An 18,592-nucleotide genomic window follows, 5' to 3' on the forward strand; every position below is an offset into this window, starting at 1 on the left:
TCTCCCTGAAACACTTCCCCTCACAACTTTAAAACTGATCCATCATAAGGACCAAGGAACTGTGTTATGTCAAATAAATATTGAAGAGTCAAGCAACTCTTAAAGGTCAGCCTGCTTTTGGCTGTTGGAGTGCTTTGAGCAGCAGTCTGCATTCAACCTCAATTCAAGCCTCCTTGTAAAATACTTCCGTTCCTTACAGCAGTCATAACAAAAAGTGTTGTATGTCATCTATAATGGATCATGTCCTTCTGTAAATTTCTTCTCCAACAGATTTGAGAATCCAGCTACAGTGTTTATTCAGTTTACTCCCAGCCTTACATTACTGACGGTGGAATACAGGCGAACTTCTACGAGCCGGTGAAAGCCGGGATGCGTGGACACGTCCTTCTACGTAAACATCTTGGCATAGATCTTCTTCTCCCGCTCCTTTTCCTCCTTCACCTTCTGCTTGACCTTAAGCATCTCGTTCCCGATAGCTGAAGGAGGGAGGGGGCACGTTTGCAGACAAATTAAAAGTTGTGCTTATTGAAATAATTAAATGGGGGAGTAAACAATTCATATTGTGTAGTTTTCAATTACTTGTTCATAGATAAATCTTAATGTGTGCTGGATATGAATAAAAAGAGGGAAAGTGTGACACTGCTCACAATGATGAGAAGACTGGGACCTCCCACTCACCTCCAACCCCAACCTTACCACTTAAATTTGCTTGTATCTAAAACCAAGCTAAACTTCCCTATCTTTTGATTCATATCACAAGCATCACAGACATGTTTAAATAAAAGCACTTATCTCAAGCTTACACTGAGACAAACACCACTCTTCCAGGATTAAGGAATTAACCTGTATGGGCTGACACTGAAAAGTCTTAGCTGATGCATTAAGAGTTCTCACCTTTGTCATCTGGTGCTATCTCATGTGCTTTCTGGAGATCAATCTGCAGTTTTAAAAGAGGAATATTACAACGTTTGCTATACCAAATGTGGCACTTATATTTTAAATCAGTATTACTTCTGGTTTGCTTTCCCATAGTCACCAATTCCCCCTGTAATTACACCACTGTTTTTACCCTGGTTCATCATTTCTACCTTTTCTGTTATGTGTCCATCCTAGACCAGGTCATAACATCATTCAGGTAAGACAACCATCTGTGTGTTTTATCTCAACAAGCAGAGGTTTCTAAGCAGTGTCCGAGTCAGTCAAGCAGCAGAGCATTTAATCTACTTAGTGTGGCGAGCAATTTAAAGACAAATAGGTTTTTGTTGGGTTCAGAGAGCACATGGGTGTGTGTTTCGTACCATGGCCTTGTTGAACTCCTTCAGGCCTTGCCAGCCCTGGGCTCTCCTGAATAGAGCTTTAGCGTGGTTCGGATTCAACTCCAAAGCCTGAGCGGAACACAGGAGATCATCAGAAGTTTAATAGGTCAAATATCCTTTTGTGACCTGCTCATTTATCCTGGATTTGGGTCTGTAGGCCTTGACCATCTTCATCCCCCCCCCCCGTATGTGTGTGTGTGTGTGTGTACCTCATCACAGCTCTCTACGGCATCCTGCCACTGCTGAAGCTTGAGTTTGCAGGCTGCCCTGTTGAGGATGCAGCTCAGGGCGATGGACTCCAGCCTCGGCTGAGCACCGGCGTCCTCCAGGGCGCTGCCACATGCCTCTAAATACCTGCAGGAGAAACACACAGGGTTCAACTGCAACTGCCGCGAGGCTTGGACTAGGGCCACCACTTCCATTCACAGAATGAATCTCTGACTTCCCTGCAATCTAGATGTCAAAGTCAACAAAAGGTTCTCCCAATAGTACAAAAAAAAAAAAGTGGATTATACCCAGGAATGATTATTTCCTCTAATGTTAGCTGGTGGCTTTGGTGGAGATTGTTTCAGTTAATTTTCTAGCTCGCTGGCTTAAAGAGGGATATTTGTAATAATAAGGCTTTATGGATCTTATTCTCTGAAGTGTACACTAATATTTTGGCGCTAATGTAACAGACTTGCTTTTGAAAAAGTTAATTCTATTCTTCCTTCCAAGCGTCTGAGATGTTGTACATTGACACTTGCATGAAAAGCAGGGGATGGTGGTCCAGCAAAAGATAAGACAACTATTGATCCCGAAATTGCAGAAAAAACTAGGTTTGCATAGTTCCTTTGCATTTCCAACATTCTAGAACTTGTATAATATAGCACCATTTTAACTAGACTTCATAGAGGTCCAATTTGGAGATCATGAGTGAGGTTTTTACCTGAGAGCTTTGGAGTACTTCTTCATGGCACTGTGCCAGTTTTGACTTTTGAAAAAGCTATTTCCAATATTTTTTATGTCCTCAGCCACAGACACGATTTTATCAGCCTGAAAGATGAATAGGGGATAAAGATGAATCGTCATATTATGCCCTGTGTGTAAAGCATATGCTGGCAAACGAAGAGAACAAGCTGAATTTTACACAGTATCTCAGAAAGCGTGCACATCTTATATCTGTTATTAACGGAACATTGCTCTGAGAAGCATATTTAGATTTATTAGAATGCCAAAACCTTTCTTTGGATAGGATGTCTGACCGACTTTCCCCTCAATTAAGACTACTTCCTATAGATCTTATTAAACTTTTTTGGCACAGAATCCAGTATGTAAACGCTGGATAACCCAAAAATGTGCAGTGTCACAGGAGCCCCTGATGTTGTGCCCCTGCTAAATATCCCTTGTATTTTAGTTCCGCAAGAGGTAGAAATGCTCACATCTTTAAAGTCGACGTCTGAGTCCTCGGGGAAGTCTGGGTGTACATCACCGGAACCATCGTTGGGAGCCACACCCCAATCATCACCTTCCTTAAACTCTCCGCATTCAGCAATGATACATGGCTGAGAGAGCGAGCGAGAGAGTGAGAGAGACAAATACAGATACAGAGAGTGACAGACAGAGAGGGAAGTACTTTTGAACACAATCATACCACAGCCCTCGTTCATCAAACCTCACTTAAATGTAACAGCTCTCAAACAGCTGCATCATAATCTCTCATGAATAATAAAAACAAATAAACAAACAAAAACAATGCAGCAGGTCAGACAGTTGTGATTCACCTTCACAGGGCGGTCGTCCTTTGTGTCCATGTCCTCCAAGATCTTGACCACGCCCATTCCCTTCAGCACCTGTCCAAACACCACGTGCTTGTTGTCCAAATGTGCGGTGGGCACAGTGGTGATGAAGAACTGAGAGCCGTTTGTGTTGGGCCCAGCATTGGCCATGCTGAGCAGGCCCGCTCGGTCATGCTAATGAGAAAACCAGAATGAGGAAAAGCTTTTCTAAAAATCATCACTTAACTTATTCCAATAAAAAACTGGTGAGCATGTCTTCCATTTGCTGCCTTGTTCCTCAGACCAGCTCATTTAGTTCCCACCATGAAAGACATTATTGCAATTTGTTTTGTTTAATCTCATTCAGTGCAATTATGCAACAGCAAGACAAATTGAATGTAAGATTTTCCAAATTAACGTTCAAAGATTAGTAGAGAACAGCTCGTCACCATGTAGTGAAAGTTTTCATCCTCAAACTTCTCTCCATAGATGCTTTCTCCTCCTGTGCCATCCTGATTAGAGAAATCTCCTCCCTGGACCATAAACTTTTTAATGACTGAAACAAAACGGGGTTACTAAATTATAGTTGTAGTCTCAAGAAACTTGATCCTAATACTTCATTAGAAAGTCAAAAGAGTTACATGTTGTATAGCACAACACTTGTTCAGTCGCATGAGAAGGTGCAAATGTTAATTTTCCAGATCACATTACTGCTCGTGTCCGTGTACTTACTCCGATGGAAAGGGCTTCCCTTGAAGTGTAGAGGCAGTCCGGTGCCGACACCGGTTCCCTTCTCACCGGTACACAGCGCACGGAAGTTCTCGGCAGTTTTAGGAACAACATCAGCGAAGAGTTCAAACACAATGCGGCCAACTACGAAGAACAACGTGGATGAATATTGAAGATGAAGAGAAGAGATTATTTAACCAAACGAGATTATGGGAGACACAAACACACAAACAGCCCTTATTCTGCCTTTAAGACCATTTCGCCCGTAAGTTTTTACAAAATTAAACATCTCAGCGTTTAAAACTACTTCACCAAACAACCTGCTGTTATCACGTCTAGCTCAGACATTTAAGCTGCCCACTGTTAGCAACGCAATATCCCGTTTTAAATCAGTTATGGAGCTTTATTGTTAAACGCCTGACCTGTTTCTCCAGAAACATCCACGTCAAAGAAGACGCGAGGGTTGCCGGGGTTGGTCGGCCTGGTCGCAGGTGTCGGGTTGGACATTTTGATTTCTCCTCCGCAGAGACGGACAACTGGAATGTTCTTTGCCTGGCCGTCAGAAAAACCGTCAGTTACAAATGTGTGTATAGCGCCATCTACTGGGATGGAGTTAATCAAACTATTTACACCTAAACTCAATAATTAGGAGATATGTCTATATACTTTTTGGTCCTATCATGTATAATCTATATGACCCACACAGGAATTAGTGTAGTGTCCCAAAGGGGAAGCTAAAGAAAACTGTTAAACTAGACTATGTGTACAAACTATCTGTGTACAAACTATTATTAAATACAACATAACATTTATTAAATGAAATCTTGTCTGGAAAATTACCAGAAAAAAAACATTCACAAAAAATCCTTACAGACTCATCATTCACACTTCATCACAGTCTCTGATTTATACCAATGGTTCAATTTATCTCATAACTTCAAGAGTCTTTCACGGGATGAGTTAAGTACATTAGAGCAGTGGCTCGGGACATCAGCACTATAAATTATATTAGATGGGACGCCTGGAAACCAGATATACCTCTGTCATATTAGTCAGTGTCAAGTAGTATTAGTCACAGTAATTTACTGTTCTTAAAGTCTGACGTACAAGTACAGTTACAAATTTTATTTTGTTTTTAAAACGACCAGTGAAATGAAGTGTGATGAAGTGTGAATCATGAGTCTGTAAGGATTTTTTTGTGAATGTTTTCAATTTTCAAGACAAGATTTCATTTAATAAATGTTATGTTGTATTTAATAATAGATTGTAGACAGATAGTTTGTACACAGATTTAGTCTAGTTCAACAGTTTTCTTTAGCTTCCCCTTTGGGACACTACACTAATTCCTGTATGGGTCCCATAGATTATACATGATTGGACCAAAAAGTATAGACATATCTCCTAATTACTGAGTTTAGGTGTTTCAGCCACACCCATTGCTAACAGTATATAAAATCAAGAACATATGCAATCTCATTTGGAGAGTGTATTATACTGAAGAGTTGGGGGGTTGTAATTGTGACACTGTCATAGGACGCCACCTTTGAAACAAATTGTGTAATTTCTGCCTTTCTAGATCTGCCATACTCAAATGTGTTTGCTATTAATGTGACATGGAAGCAACTAGGAGCACAAACAGATCAGCTACAAAGTGATAGAGCACACAAAAACACAGAGTGGGGTCTCCGACTGCTGAGGCATGCATCTCAAGAACGGTGTGAGTTTCTGTGAAGTACCAGCTGTAGCCAACCCAAAAATCACTATTTGCAATTCCACTGTGCCTTTGCCACTGGAGCAGTGGAAAAATGTCCCCTTCAATGATGAATAATGGTTCACTATCTGGCAATGTGATGGATGAATCTGGGTTTAGTGGATGCCAGGAGATCCCTGCCAATTGGAATGGTACCAGTGCCAACAGAAAGGTTAGGTGGTGGTGGAAGATAACTAATATAACTAATAGTAGTCAAGGGCTACTAGAATTTAATTCTAGTGATGAGTACCATCAGGACTATAGCATTCAAACACGTTGAAGTCAGTGGCATGCTTCCAGGTTTGTGGCAACAATTTGGAGAAGGCACTTTCCTATTGCAGTATAACCTTTGGCCCCTGCATATGTGATGTCCACTCTTAGGACCCATGTAGACCCGTGCCATAGCTGAAACATGACTACTCTTTGGCTGCTATGATCTGTCTGAACCTCTTGATTTCAGTGAGATTAATCTAGATAAAAAAAAATTTATCTATGCCCACCCCTAATATATATATATATATATATATATATATATATATATATATATATATATATATATATATATATATATATATATATATATATATATATATATATATATATATATATATATATATACAGACTGATGGTTTGGACATGTCCAGAGGAAGAACGGTGGGTATATTGGTAGAAGAATTTTAGACATACAGCTGCCAGGAAAAAGACAAAAAGGAAGGCGAAAATTGGAGATTTATGGATGCAGTTGACATGGAGGTAGCTGGTGTGAGGATAGAGGACATAGAAGACAGAGGGAGATGGAGGATGACTCGTGGCAATCCCTGAAAAGAAAAAAAGCTGAAAGAAGAAGAAGACACTCCTATTACTAGTTAGTTAGTTGATGGTAAGTATCTTTTCATTTAATTTAACCTACATGGATAGTTTATCAGTGTGCATGAATTTGTGGGAATGTGTTAGGCTTCCTGTGTATGTTTATTAGCTTGTATATATGTAAATATACATATATTAGTATAGTATAGGGTTTAGCAAGATTGTTCTTTCCTTGGGCGTCTTCCAATCCCCCATTGGGGTGGTTAGGGATTTCTCTTCACTTATTGTATATTGTTAGAGTTGAACGTATATATATGTTTGGTGGTCTTGGTCATGTTGTATCACCTTTGGAAATAGACCCAGTCTCAAGTTCAAGTATTAGTATGTTACCTCCAACAACACACCATCACCTGTTTAACCACGCCCACTCCGCAGCCTAGACTGAAGCCCAACGACTGGGAGGGGCGGTGCACTTCCATTGGGGCTATAAAGGCTATAACTGTACTTTGTGATCTGACACTAAAACAATGAAATTCCATATAATAGCACATTAGTTCAAGCATTTTAACATTCCTACTTCAGTCATTTAATTTGAACTATCTTTGTTTACAGAGCCAATTGTCTTGATGCATCTTATTTCTTCTGTGTTTACTGTCTTCTTTTTTTTTATTTGGAACTCTGTCCAAACACCCTTGTGTTTTGAATCTGTTCTCCTGGCACGAGCTACGGTTCAGCTACAGGCTGAACAAATTTGTACTGCTCTTTGTAAACCCTGATGGCTATGATCTACAATAGAGATGATTTCAAAATCGTCACTGTTAAGGTCTCTGAAATCATCTCTAGACGTAGATCATAGCCTTCAGGGTTCATAGACAGGATTGTACATTTGTTCAACCCTCAGAGTATCGTAGCTGGTACCAGGAGAACAGAGGATGTTGTCATGTTTAGCCCCTCCCCCAGCTGTCAATCATTTATGTTTTGTTTATGTAGCCATGAGAAGTGAGGAGCAGACACACAGATAAGGGAATGAACAAGTCAGAGTGTTCTGACTGAGGGTCACAGACAGTAAATCACAAATTCCCTTACACTCACTCCTATTCAAAATTCACTCCTATTCTCTTTAACTTGTTCCATTATCTCTGGAACCAATCACAGAAATGTTTCATGCTGTCTTTTAGGGTAATTTCAACACTTTGACAAGTTAAAATGTATTGCTTGATATGTCTTACTTTTAATGGTTACTTTTCTTTTTTACTTGAGTCCCATCACCTCTCCCCTGGGTGACCCATGGACCATGACTATAGGCATCACCAAGACTGTCTTTTTTATTTACGTAATATTGCCAAGCTGAGACATTTACTTTCGTTATCAAATGCAGAAAAACTGGTCCACTGTAATGGTCTCTTCACTGGATGCTCTAAACAGTCCCTAAAGAAACTCCAACTTGTACAGAATGCTGCAGCCAGAGTCGTAAGACTTATGTTAGTTTCATTTGCATTTAATGATTTAATCTTTCTTACTTTATGTTGTTATATTGTTTATTACTTTCTTACTTTATATTTATATTACATGTTTGAATGTTGAGTTCAATCTAGTGCATGTGGTCTCGGTTGTGTTCATGTACTCTGGTGGATAGTACAATCATATCTGCATCATCTGACGAGACAGCTTCTTGCTAATTTAATAAAACCACTCTCTCCTCGCCCTCGCGTTTGTGTCCATCTATATTCCTGAAGGAATCTTAAATGTTACACTGCCCCCCCCTCTCAAATCTCAAATTCATTAAATCAAGCAATCACAAGAAACAACCTAGTGTTGCACGTCAAGCCCTAGCAGAAAAGTGGTTACTGTTGTGACTTAGATTGCCATGGGAGAATAAGCCTAGATAACATTGTAGGTACCTGTCCCCACTAGCCAGTGCCTGGGATCCTACAGTTTAACAAACAGTTCAGAATGGGGTTTTAATTAGACCAGCAGTGTGTTTTGCATTGATTTGTATGATTCCACCTCCCTTGTTTCTCTATGCTACAGGGCAGGAGGTGAAGAGTAAAACGATTATAATCACCACAGTTTATTTTTATATTCTGACTCAAATCTTGTTCAAGATAAATTCATGTTTTGTTCTCTTTGGCAAGCAGCTGCAGATTACTTTTTTCACAGGTCTGGACTGACTGAAAGAAAAACTTAGGTCACCTAGAGAAAAACCTTTACTGTAGCCTACTGTTAGTAAATTATTGATGTTTTCCAATTTCCACATTTTTTCCCAATAGGTCTAATGTTAATGATTTTGAAAATAATATTTCCACAGTCCACAAAAAACAAATATTAAAATAAAATTACAAACATTAAATTAATTACCGCTAATTAGAATTATGAAGTTTAATTCCGAAAATTCTTGAAATAATGCCGTCGCCATCTCCGACGTTTTAATTCTGCGACACGAATTTTCTTTACGACAGCAGCGCGCGCCTCCCTTCCCTCTTTTCCTCGTCCTGAAGATGGCGGCCGGGGTGAGTAAGATGGAAGAAACACAGGTTTTCATTATAGTCTCTGCCATCAATCCTACTTTTATCACAACCATCCTTCCTGCTTACAGTTTTATTGTCTTGCCGTTTCATTTTGTTACCAGAATCCAGACCACACCATGGTTCATTTTAGTTTGAAACGTTTTCCTTGCCCCCAGTCATTAGAATTTTTGAATGAGTAGCTGTAAAGTGGGTCTGAACACGGTTTGCGATTGTGCCACGTTTTGCTTTTTTTTGCTTTCGGGAATAACGAGACACTTTAAGTTTTTGTTGACAGATTGTGAATAAATTTAGGGGTAATACACATGGCTTCGGTCATCCTATTTGAAAGTTTAATGTAAGCTTAATGTAACGTTTACTTACAAGCATCCCTATGCTACATGTATTGCTTGCTAGCTAGTCTAGGGATCTAAAGCATCAACCAGCTAGTGTATGATAGATGTGTTTGTTCATGGTCTAGAAAGTGGACAGAAACGACAGTTTAATGACAGTATTTGCTAGATGGCATCCATTCCGTACACTTTTATTTAGGATAAAAGGAAATTGAGATACTCTTGGATGTCCAGTTATATAGATGGTTATTTGCCAGACTATCTTAAGGAACTAATTAAAATGTATGGAAATAAGATGTTAGGGGATTTCTTTAGCGTAATGGGCAGTATGTTTCTGTAACTGATCAAGGGGAAAGTGCTGTATCATGACTGCCAGATCTAGTGTCAACATGTCTGCATAGCCAAACACTATTGTTTGATAACTAATGGTGAGAAGTAATGAGTTATTTCAGGAATTTATAGTAAGTGCTTTGTGAAAAATGTTGATTCACATTTCCCACAGACACTCTACACATATGCAGAGAACTGGAGAGCCTATAAGGCTCAAATTGCGGCCCAGTACAGTGGGGCTCATCTGAAAGTTGCAAGTGCCCCCCCTGCCTTCACCTTCGGGCAGACGAACCGCTCACCTACTTTCCTTAGCAGCTTTCCTTTGGGCAAGGTAGGTCGGCTCATTTCTGTTGTACGTGTCCTCTGCAAATGAAAGTAATTTGTCTCCTCACTGCTGGCATTATATTTTTTTGCCTTTAGGTTCCAGCTTTTCAGGGTGATGATGGCTTCTGTCTGTTTGAGAGCAATGCCATTGCTCACTATCGTAAGGATCACCTTTGTTTTTGGCATGAACAGATGTATATGAAGATTTACTTAATGCTTTTCCGAAGCTTAATGACATTGTGTCTGCCTGACTTTCTCATTGTTTTTATACATGCTTGGGGGGGGGTTGTGGACTGTTCACATAGACTACAAGGATAAATGTCCTGATAGTGTTGCGGCCCTTGTCTCTGGCAGTAAGCAGCGATGCCCTTCGCGGAAACACTCCTCAAGCAAGCGCCCAGGTCTTGCAGTGGGTGAACTTTGCTGATTCTGAGATTGTCCCTCCAGCCAGTGCCTGGGTCTTCCCAACTTTAGGCATCATGCAGTTTAACAAACAGGTCAGTGGTTTGATTGTATCTTTAATTTGACCAGCAGTGTGTGTTGCATTGATTTTGTTTAAATCCACTTCCCTTATCTCTCTAGGCTACAGAGCAGGCAAAGGAAGAGGTGAAACGTGTGCTGCTTGTTCTGAACCAGCACTTAAACACTCGTACGTTCCTCGTTGGTGAGAGGGTCAGTCTTGCCGACATCACTGTGGTCTGCTCTCTGCTCTGGCTCTACAAGCAGGTGAGATTCCACACAATACAAACATGTTCTGCACTCAACAAATGTGCAAGATGTTTAAATAACTTGATCTATAATGAGGTGGTCCCATTTTGACACTTCCATAGAGTATCAGAAATGAACACCCATCAAGTGTTCTGATGCACTTGCCTCGGGGGCAGTCATGGCCTGGTGGTAGGGAACTGGTCTTGTAACTGGAGGGTCATGGGTTCGATTCCCAGACCTGAGGCCATGACTGAGGTGCCCTTGAGCAAGGCACCTAACCCCAACTGCTCACCGGGCTAGGGCTGGCCACCCCTCTGGGCACAGCCCCCTAGTGTGTGTGTGTTCTGACTGCACAGATGGGTTAAAAGCGGAGGACAAATTTTGATTGGGGTGTAAAAATCACAATTGACAACATACGGCACATTTCATTTCAAGTGGGAAATGTATACATTTTCTGTATGTGAGGGATTTACAGATGCCTAATGGCCAGAAAAATGACATTTGACACCTTGGTGCAATATGTTCAGATGAGTCTTTTAATGGGCTTTTTGAAAAGGTCACCATTATGCTTGCTGCTGTGAGTTTGAATGTTTGAACTTATCTGTAACCACAGTAGCCAAAGGTAGGTAGGTGTGGAGATGCTTCTGTTACAGTTCATGGAGGGCTTGGTTATTGGTTAATCTAGTATGCCGATTAGGTGAAGATGGCACTAATTGTGTTGGGTGTAATGTCAGAGGTGGCAGTACAACAACATTAACATGTATGTTTGGGACATTGCACATCCTTTAAAGAATATATAGCAGTATTGGTGTAATTAGAAGTGAAAAAGTGGGGAAAGGGTGAAGCTCTGACTGCTTTTCCTCAAATTAGGGCTGATCTTTAATTCTGTTAGCCACCACTATTGGCTTTGGAAAAGAATGTGGAGTTGTACTGTTTAAAAGTAATTTTTTCCCCCTTAGGTTCTAGAGCCTGCGTTTCGTCAACCCTACCCCAACGTGAATCGCTGGTTTACAACCTGTATCAATCAGCTCCAGTTTAAAGCTGTTCTGGGAGAGGTCAAGCTGTGTGAAAAGATGGCTCAGTTTGATGGTGAGAAGGTTTTCCTTTTACCCTCACACTTTTGGATTACTTATATGCATGAGTGTAAACGGGTTTTAATTGAAATTTACTTTACGGATATGGTTTAATTGCGTACTATTAACAAGGTTTACGGAAATTAAGATTGTTGGCTAATAAGTAATGAACAAATTACTATTTCAATAATAAACAAAGCTTCACATCAGCAACTGTAATGTACCATTAATTTCACCACATGTTAAAATGACAGCAGCTGTATTATGCTAATGGGTTCACAGCTTTTACAGGTAAAATGTTTAAACCCATTTAAAAAGCATTTTAAAGCAAAATTTCAGGTGCGTGAAATTTCAGTTTAATGGGATTTACAGCATAGCCTAGAGCGTCTAGTTAAGATGGAGAGAATTCTTGTAAACAGTGAATGCAGAATTGCAGAAGGACTTTGCAAAATAACTCATAGAAAATAGAAAAACGCTCCCCTTCAGCGGGTATAGAATTTTTAATATAAAATGTGACAGCGTAAATGTAATTTACACATTGACAAATTAAATGTCGATTCATGACACTGGCTGACAAGTAATTAGGGCAAATGTAGGTAGTTGGTCCACAATATGGTGTCAATTCTGTTGACCAAATTATTAATCATAGACATCGAGTATGTAGATGATGCTGTGTCCTTATTGGCATGGTGTTGGGTTATTGACATTGCAGAGTTACAGATGTCTGGAAATAATCCAGCTGTTTTGTTGTGTAGCCAAGAAGTTTGCAGAGCTACAGCCTAAGAAGGAGGCACCTCCCAAGAAGGAGAAAGGGGGCAAAGACGCAGGCAAGCAGCAGCCGCAACCACAGCAGGAGAAAAAGGAGAAGAAGGAGAAAAAGGAGGAGAAGAAAGCTCCTGCCCCTGCTGAGGAGATGGATGAGTGTGAGGCTGCACTGGCCTCTGAACCCAAAACAAAAGACCCATTTGCTCACCTTCCAAAGAGGTATTGATAATACTGAATTTGAAACGGTCTTCAAAATGAGACTATTTTTTGCATTTGTTAAAATGGGGTGATTGGTGTGTGTGTGTGTGTGTGTGTGTGTGTGTGTGTGTGTGTGTGTGTGTGTGTGTGTGTGTGTGTGTGTGTGTGTGTGTGACACATAAGGTACAGTTGCTACCCTAACCCCTGCACCCTGTGTAATTCATTTGTTTAAACATTTATCGCCAGTGCTTTTGTCTTGGACGAGTTCAAGAGGAAGTACTCTAATGAGGACACTCTTACTGTGGCACTCCCACATTTCTGGGAAACCTTTGACAAGGAGGGCTACTCCATCTGGTATGGCGAGTACCGCTTTCCAGATGAGCTTGCAATGACCTTTATGAGCTGCAATCTTATTACAGGTAATAGCACTGATGTTTTGTACATTTTCTTGACAACTGCATCTAGTTGAAAGCCTGATTTCCCTCACTCCTCTACCTCACCATTTACTGAGACTAAAGAGCAGAGTCCAGAAATTTTGTTTGTTGAAGAATCACCTTTGCTAAAATTTACAATTACTCCAAGTTTAGTAAGTCGTCTATGGTGTCCGATGTTTCCTTTAGTAATGCAACAGCTATTTTTTTTTTTACTCTTATCATCTCATGGTGTTAGCAGGCTGAAAAGATTAGCCAACGTTTCTGTTCCTTGCGACCGTTTCAGCTCATCATTTGGGACACCTTATGGCCAGATATGAGATGTAGTGTTTCCAGTGGGTTCCAGCTGCACCTGGAACTGCTGTTTGAGAGCTGACTAGGGAGAAATGTTATCAGGTGCCCAAATCACCTCTGTTGGTTCCTCTGAATCTTCAGGATCATTGGCTGTAGGCAGGCTGCCTTGTTTTTGGGAGAATTTTTATATTGCGTATCTTTTCCAGTTTGCTCATTAAGCATTACTGTGTTGTTGCTAGTTAAGTGTAGGCTTTCTTGTACCTTCTTTAGTTCAAATATGTACAAAAGAAGAGAAAATTAGAAAATGTAATTAAACTAAATATTTACAATAAATTTTTGGTTTACCTGTGACAACTGAGATGCACTTCTCACTATAATCTATGATTGACAGGTCGAACATGTTTTAAGATACAATTATCGTTTCAGCCCAATAAACGATATTGGTTCACCCTTAATTGCTAGTTATTTTTGTTTGGTGCATTTTAATGTGCAGTTGTATGTCTTTGCATAAATTTTCTGCCCTCAATTGTTCTATATTTTCTTTAGGAATGTTCCAACGACTTGACAAGCTGCGCAAGAATGCTTTTGCTAGCGTCATTCTCTTTGGCACAAACAATGACAGTTCCATCTCCGGCATCTGGATCTTCAGGGGACAAGATTTAGCTTTCACTGTAAGTCAGATTTGTTTGTTAGCAGTTCTTGGGCTGCAATTTTTTGCACTTTGAGGGTTTGGGGGTGTTTTGCTTGTTTTATTGGTGAGACATTTATTAAATATAAATAAAATACATGTATTTAATAAAATACATTGTACTGGATTAATGAAGTATTGTAATTACAAATGCTCTGTGAAAAATTGGCATTTTTATTGCTATTCTTGCTTTCAGCTGTCTGATGACTGGCAGATTGATTACGAATCCTATAAATGGCGCAAGCTGGATGTGGACAGTGAAGAGTGCAAGACAATGGTGAAGGAATACTTTGCATGGGAGGGTGAATTTAAGCATGTAGGCAAACCTTTCAACCAGGGCAAAATCTTCAAGTGATCTTTGTGGCATTTAAACCATCCACATCTAAATCAAAGGACATGCAGCCACCTTATTGGCGTGAAGGGGTGTGTTTGTGTGTGTGTATGTGCTACGATGGTTTGGAGTTTGAGTTGTGAAAAAATAAAATCTTTTTGAGTCCCTTTTGCTTGATTTTTCTTTGTTTCAATTTTAATGGGGAAGGAACTTTACTTTTGGTTTTGGTATTTCCTCTTGTTTAAAGGCCCTGTGATTTAAATGTAAATAAGGACAGTGAATTAGACGTTTTACTGCTTTACCTATGGTACCAATAGTATTGGCTTCTTACAATTGCAGGATGAAATCGACATGCATCAAAGTACAGATGCAATGTATCAAGTATTTTGTATAATGTTTCCCAATGCAAAGAGATCTATAATTAATGTACAAAAACTAATTTCATGAAGTTTTAAAATAATCTGATGTCTTAGGTATGTTGTATTGCCCTAGGGAAAATGTTTTGCCTTTTCTGCAAAGCCGTTTTCAAACAGATGAATGGGGATTGTTTTGAGCTTTTACTGAGAGGTAATTTTATACAAAAGCTTAAATGTTTTAACCTGATCAGCAGAACTACACAATAGAAACATTTAGGACCATGCAAATTCACTGCAGGTTCTATGTTTCCTATGATAGCTCATCACCTTTCCCAAAATCAAAAGATTTTTTTATTTATTTCCCTATTCATTGTACAGAGGTAGAAGACATTGACCTATGCCGGTATTTAAAAGCAAGGCAGAATACACAGTAATGATGCGTTTTAAAGCTAGCCAAACCTACCAAAAAGATAGCTTAAAACATGTTTGTGAAAAGGAGTGCTGTTAGATAAAACATGCATGTAAAATGTGAAATATAATGCATAAATGTATAGTCCGGAAAGTAATCAGTGTACAAACTTACCTGCCCTATATTATTGGCAGTGTAGAAATACGTATACCTTTTGTGTGATTTTTTTCAAATTGCATTTACTCTTGACTTTACTCTGCTTTACTACACCTCTACTTTATGTAGACCAGAAGCTCTTTAGCTAGTTAACCCCAGGTATATTTTTGACCACTCTATTGCTGTCCACCAATGCTAACCCATTTTGCATCAAGGAAAGTTTTATTGGGTGTCTACAGGGTACCCGCGGGTCCTTAAAAAGTCTTAAATTTAGTTTTCCATATTCAAGGCCTAAAAATGTCTTAAAATGTCTGGAATTTTATGAGGGGAGGCATTAAATTATTATAAGTGTGTGTTGTTTAGTTGTTCTGGCGCGATGTGAACTTTGCCGAATCTAGCGCTAGGACCATGGAGAAAATAACCGCTCCAGGGTCCTAGTGCTAGATTCCTAGCGTTGGAGTATACGACCTCAACAATGTCAACAATTTTCGTTCGCCCCCCCCCCCCCCCCTCCCCCGGTCAACGATGTGGAGGTGGAACACACCTGCATCCCCAGTAATAGTATTATTTTTTCTTGTGAGAGGTATTAAAAAGGTCTTAAAAGTCATTGAATTTGAGATTTAAAAATGTGCGGATACCCTGGTCTAAACTGCACTCTGCACATTCATTTTGCTATGCAACACCAATGAACTTGAGGGGAAAAAAGAAACATTTAAATGTGACAGCAGGTGGAGCCAAAGCTCATTCTTATTTCTTTACTTTTCACAGTAAGTGCATCCGTGTTAGTAACTGTATTGAATGCTGTCAATTTACTATTTATTTGCCTATTTTTTGGATAAGGAAAACATTGCATTTTAATTTGGGTTTTGAAAGTGAAGCATACTGCAAATGTAGTCATTTTAGAATATAGAAAATGTATAAATGTGGGCTTTATTTTGTTAACTGCACAAATGCAGAAGTAAGGCATACTATTGGCACATGCACATAGTCATTTCAGAAATGTCACGAATGGTGCATAAAATTAGTAATTGTGAAATGACCAATTCTTGTTGAAGCAAAATTGTAAAATGAGAAACTGGATCTGGAAATTGCACTTTAGAATAGCACTTTAGATTCCTGATTTTCCTGTAATATAAAGTGGGGCTGACTGAACCAGAAGCCTGGGGTGGGGGTGAACACCGCATCTGCTTGTGATTGGTCAGTCAGGCCGCACGGCATTGCTAGTCGGTCCAACTGAGAGGTCGTATGAATTCATGAACGATCCTAATTACATACGCTCAAGTCCATCTGACTAGACCAGGGGTGGCCAACCCGCGGCTCGCGAGCCGCATGCGGCTCTTTGCCTGGTTTCATGCGGCTCCCCAGCCGGTCCGCGGGCTCACCTGCACAAACGGGGCGACACACTGCTACATTTTCGTGGTGTGCGGTTAGTTTACAAGCCTAGCGAGCCGCTAATAGTTTTAAAACCGGCGTAGTGGAAAACACGCATTTGACTGTTTTCACAGCTAATAATTTACACTCGCCCATGTACGATGTGGCTCTTTGCCGTAACACAGTAAAAAAGTGGCTCTTGGTCTATAGAGGGTTTTCCATCCACCGAGTTTTTGCGCATTTTGAAAATGCGCATGAAAAAAACTGGATGGAAAAAGACCAAAATTCGAAAAAAGCCCCAAATATCGCAAAAAGATTTTTACGCTAGGAGGAGGTGGAAAAGTTAGACTATCGCATCGCCAAATTTCGGAAAAACTGGATGGAAAAGGGTTTTTCGCATAAACGATGACGTATCATGCCTCAAGTCATGTGGTTCTGTACACGATCGCGATGTAAAAATGGCAAATGCATACAAAAACAGTTCTGGAGAGAGCAAAAATTGAATTTAACTTCTCCATGTATAGAAAAGAAAAAGAAAAAAATGTTTCAAAACCTCAACGTGCAAAAATGCGTAACTGCCAGATGGACGTAAAACCACTATTGTTTGGCGTCCTCTCACGTGATCTAAAGTTTATTCGCATAACTGTAATGAATGGAAACAAGGCTTAATTCGCATTTTTTCTGCCGAAACTTGGAAATTGCGCATTATTTTTTCGAAAGGTTTGGATGGAAACCCGGCTTATGACGGGTTGGCCACCCCTGGACTAGACAAACTTTATTACTAGCCATCAGCTTTCCAATCAGATTCCATAGCCCGCCACTTTATTCAGCCAATCGGGTTCCACAGCTTTCCTCCTCAGGAAGCCAATCAGGACGGGACTACAGCAGTACAGGCAAGTTTTTTGAAACACGGCAGCAGAAGTACTAATTAGATTAATTCGAAGAGTAGCAGACGAGTCCTTATGGTAAACTTACACTCGATTAGTGTGAAAGGTTAATCGAGCAAGTGGCAGACATCTCTGCCTTATCTGGTGCTGATAGGACCGTTGTTATTGCCAAATTGAGAGCTGTGGCAGAGCAACTGAGTAATTTGTCCGTCTATATGTCTTGTCTTTGTACTAGTTGACTGCTGGTTATTGTGTAGTGATGGGCCAATCCAGTGTTTTTCAGTTCCGATCGGATACCGCATTCGCAAGATATCCGATATGTTCAATTACGTCAATATCGGCCTGGATACCGATATTGTATTGAATCGGTCCCATCTCTAATTGTATCCTTAATTTGGATCTTGTCACGGGTCTTTAGTTGGTGCGCATTATGTGTGTGTTCCCTGAGACTTGGCGCTTCCTTTTTCGTTCACACTCCTCGCTCGTCACAAAATGGAATTATTGCATTAGAATTTTTTTATTTTGAGCTCAAAGTTGCATTTATGAGTGGAACATGTAAATGCAAATTTAGAATTACATTGCGATTTTGCGTATTACATTGTAATTTTAATATTGACACCATTTAACTTCCATATTCACTCACCTTCCTTGAGTTTAGGTAACATCCTAATCCAGATACTAAGTTGATATTTCGAGATATTAAGTCAATATTTAGAGATACAACAAGTCACATCTGAATCGGTTCAGCGTCTGCATACATACAGGTACAGTAGATACATACATTTCTCTTATACACACACAAATACATCTCTCTCAACCTCACTCCAGAGGTGTTGTCATACACACAACATATACACTATACACACACTACACACACCTTCACCACATACATTTCCACACGCCATAAACTTCTTCATACACAGTAGACTCTCTACACACTTTACAATAATGCTCTCACATCCAGCGGCTTCTCCTTCCCCCACACACACATCTGTCTCTCACACACACCATACACACACACACACACACACACAAACAGACACATACCTAAGGAG

General features: G+C 40.0%; 2 protein-coding genes across 2 annotated transcripts; one reads left to right on the forward strand and one right to left on the reverse strand.

The window, feature by feature from the left end:
• Positions 1-279: 279 nt before the first annotated feature.
• On the reverse strand, positions 280-4,384 carry ppid (peptidylprolyl isomerase D). The gene is made up of 10 exons (XM_077021698.1): positions 4,225-4,384; positions 3,806-3,946; positions 3,523-3,629; positions 3,080-3,268; positions 2,738-2,860; positions 2,245-2,351; positions 1,526-1,670; positions 1,299-1,385; positions 895-937; positions 280-476 (listed from the first exon to the last, which is right to left on the reverse strand). Exons 1-10 carry the CDS (start codon positions 4,307-4,309, stop codon positions 388-390), a joined length of 1,116 nt encoding a protein of 371 aa, XP_076877813.1. The 5' UTR covers positions 4,310-4,384; the 3' UTR covers positions 280-387.
• Positions 4,385-8,806: 4,422 nt separating this feature from the next.
• Positions 8,807-14,525, forward strand: eef1g (eukaryotic translation elongation factor 1 gamma). Its single transcript, XM_077021697.1, has 10 exons — positions 8,807-8,869; positions 9,719-9,877; positions 9,967-10,030; positions 10,225-10,367; positions 10,453-10,596; positions 11,538-11,667; positions 12,407-12,635; positions 12,861-13,033; positions 13,886-14,010; positions 14,224-14,525. Exons 1-10 carry the CDS (start codon positions 8,858-8,860, stop codon positions 14,380-14,382), a joined length of 1,338 nt encoding a protein of 445 aa, XP_076877812.1. The 5' UTR covers positions 8,807-8,857; the 3' UTR covers positions 14,383-14,525.
• The last annotated feature ends 4,067 nt before the right edge of the window (positions 14,526-18,592 follow it).

This window comes from Brachyhypopomus gauderio, chromosome 11 (genome assembly GCF_052324685.1).
Source record: "Brachyhypopomus gauderio isolate BG-103 chromosome 11, BGAUD_0.2, whole genome shotgun sequence".
NCBI classification, from domain to species: domain Eukaryota; kingdom Metazoa; phylum Chordata; class Actinopteri; order Gymnotiformes; family Hypopomidae; genus Brachyhypopomus; species Brachyhypopomus gauderio.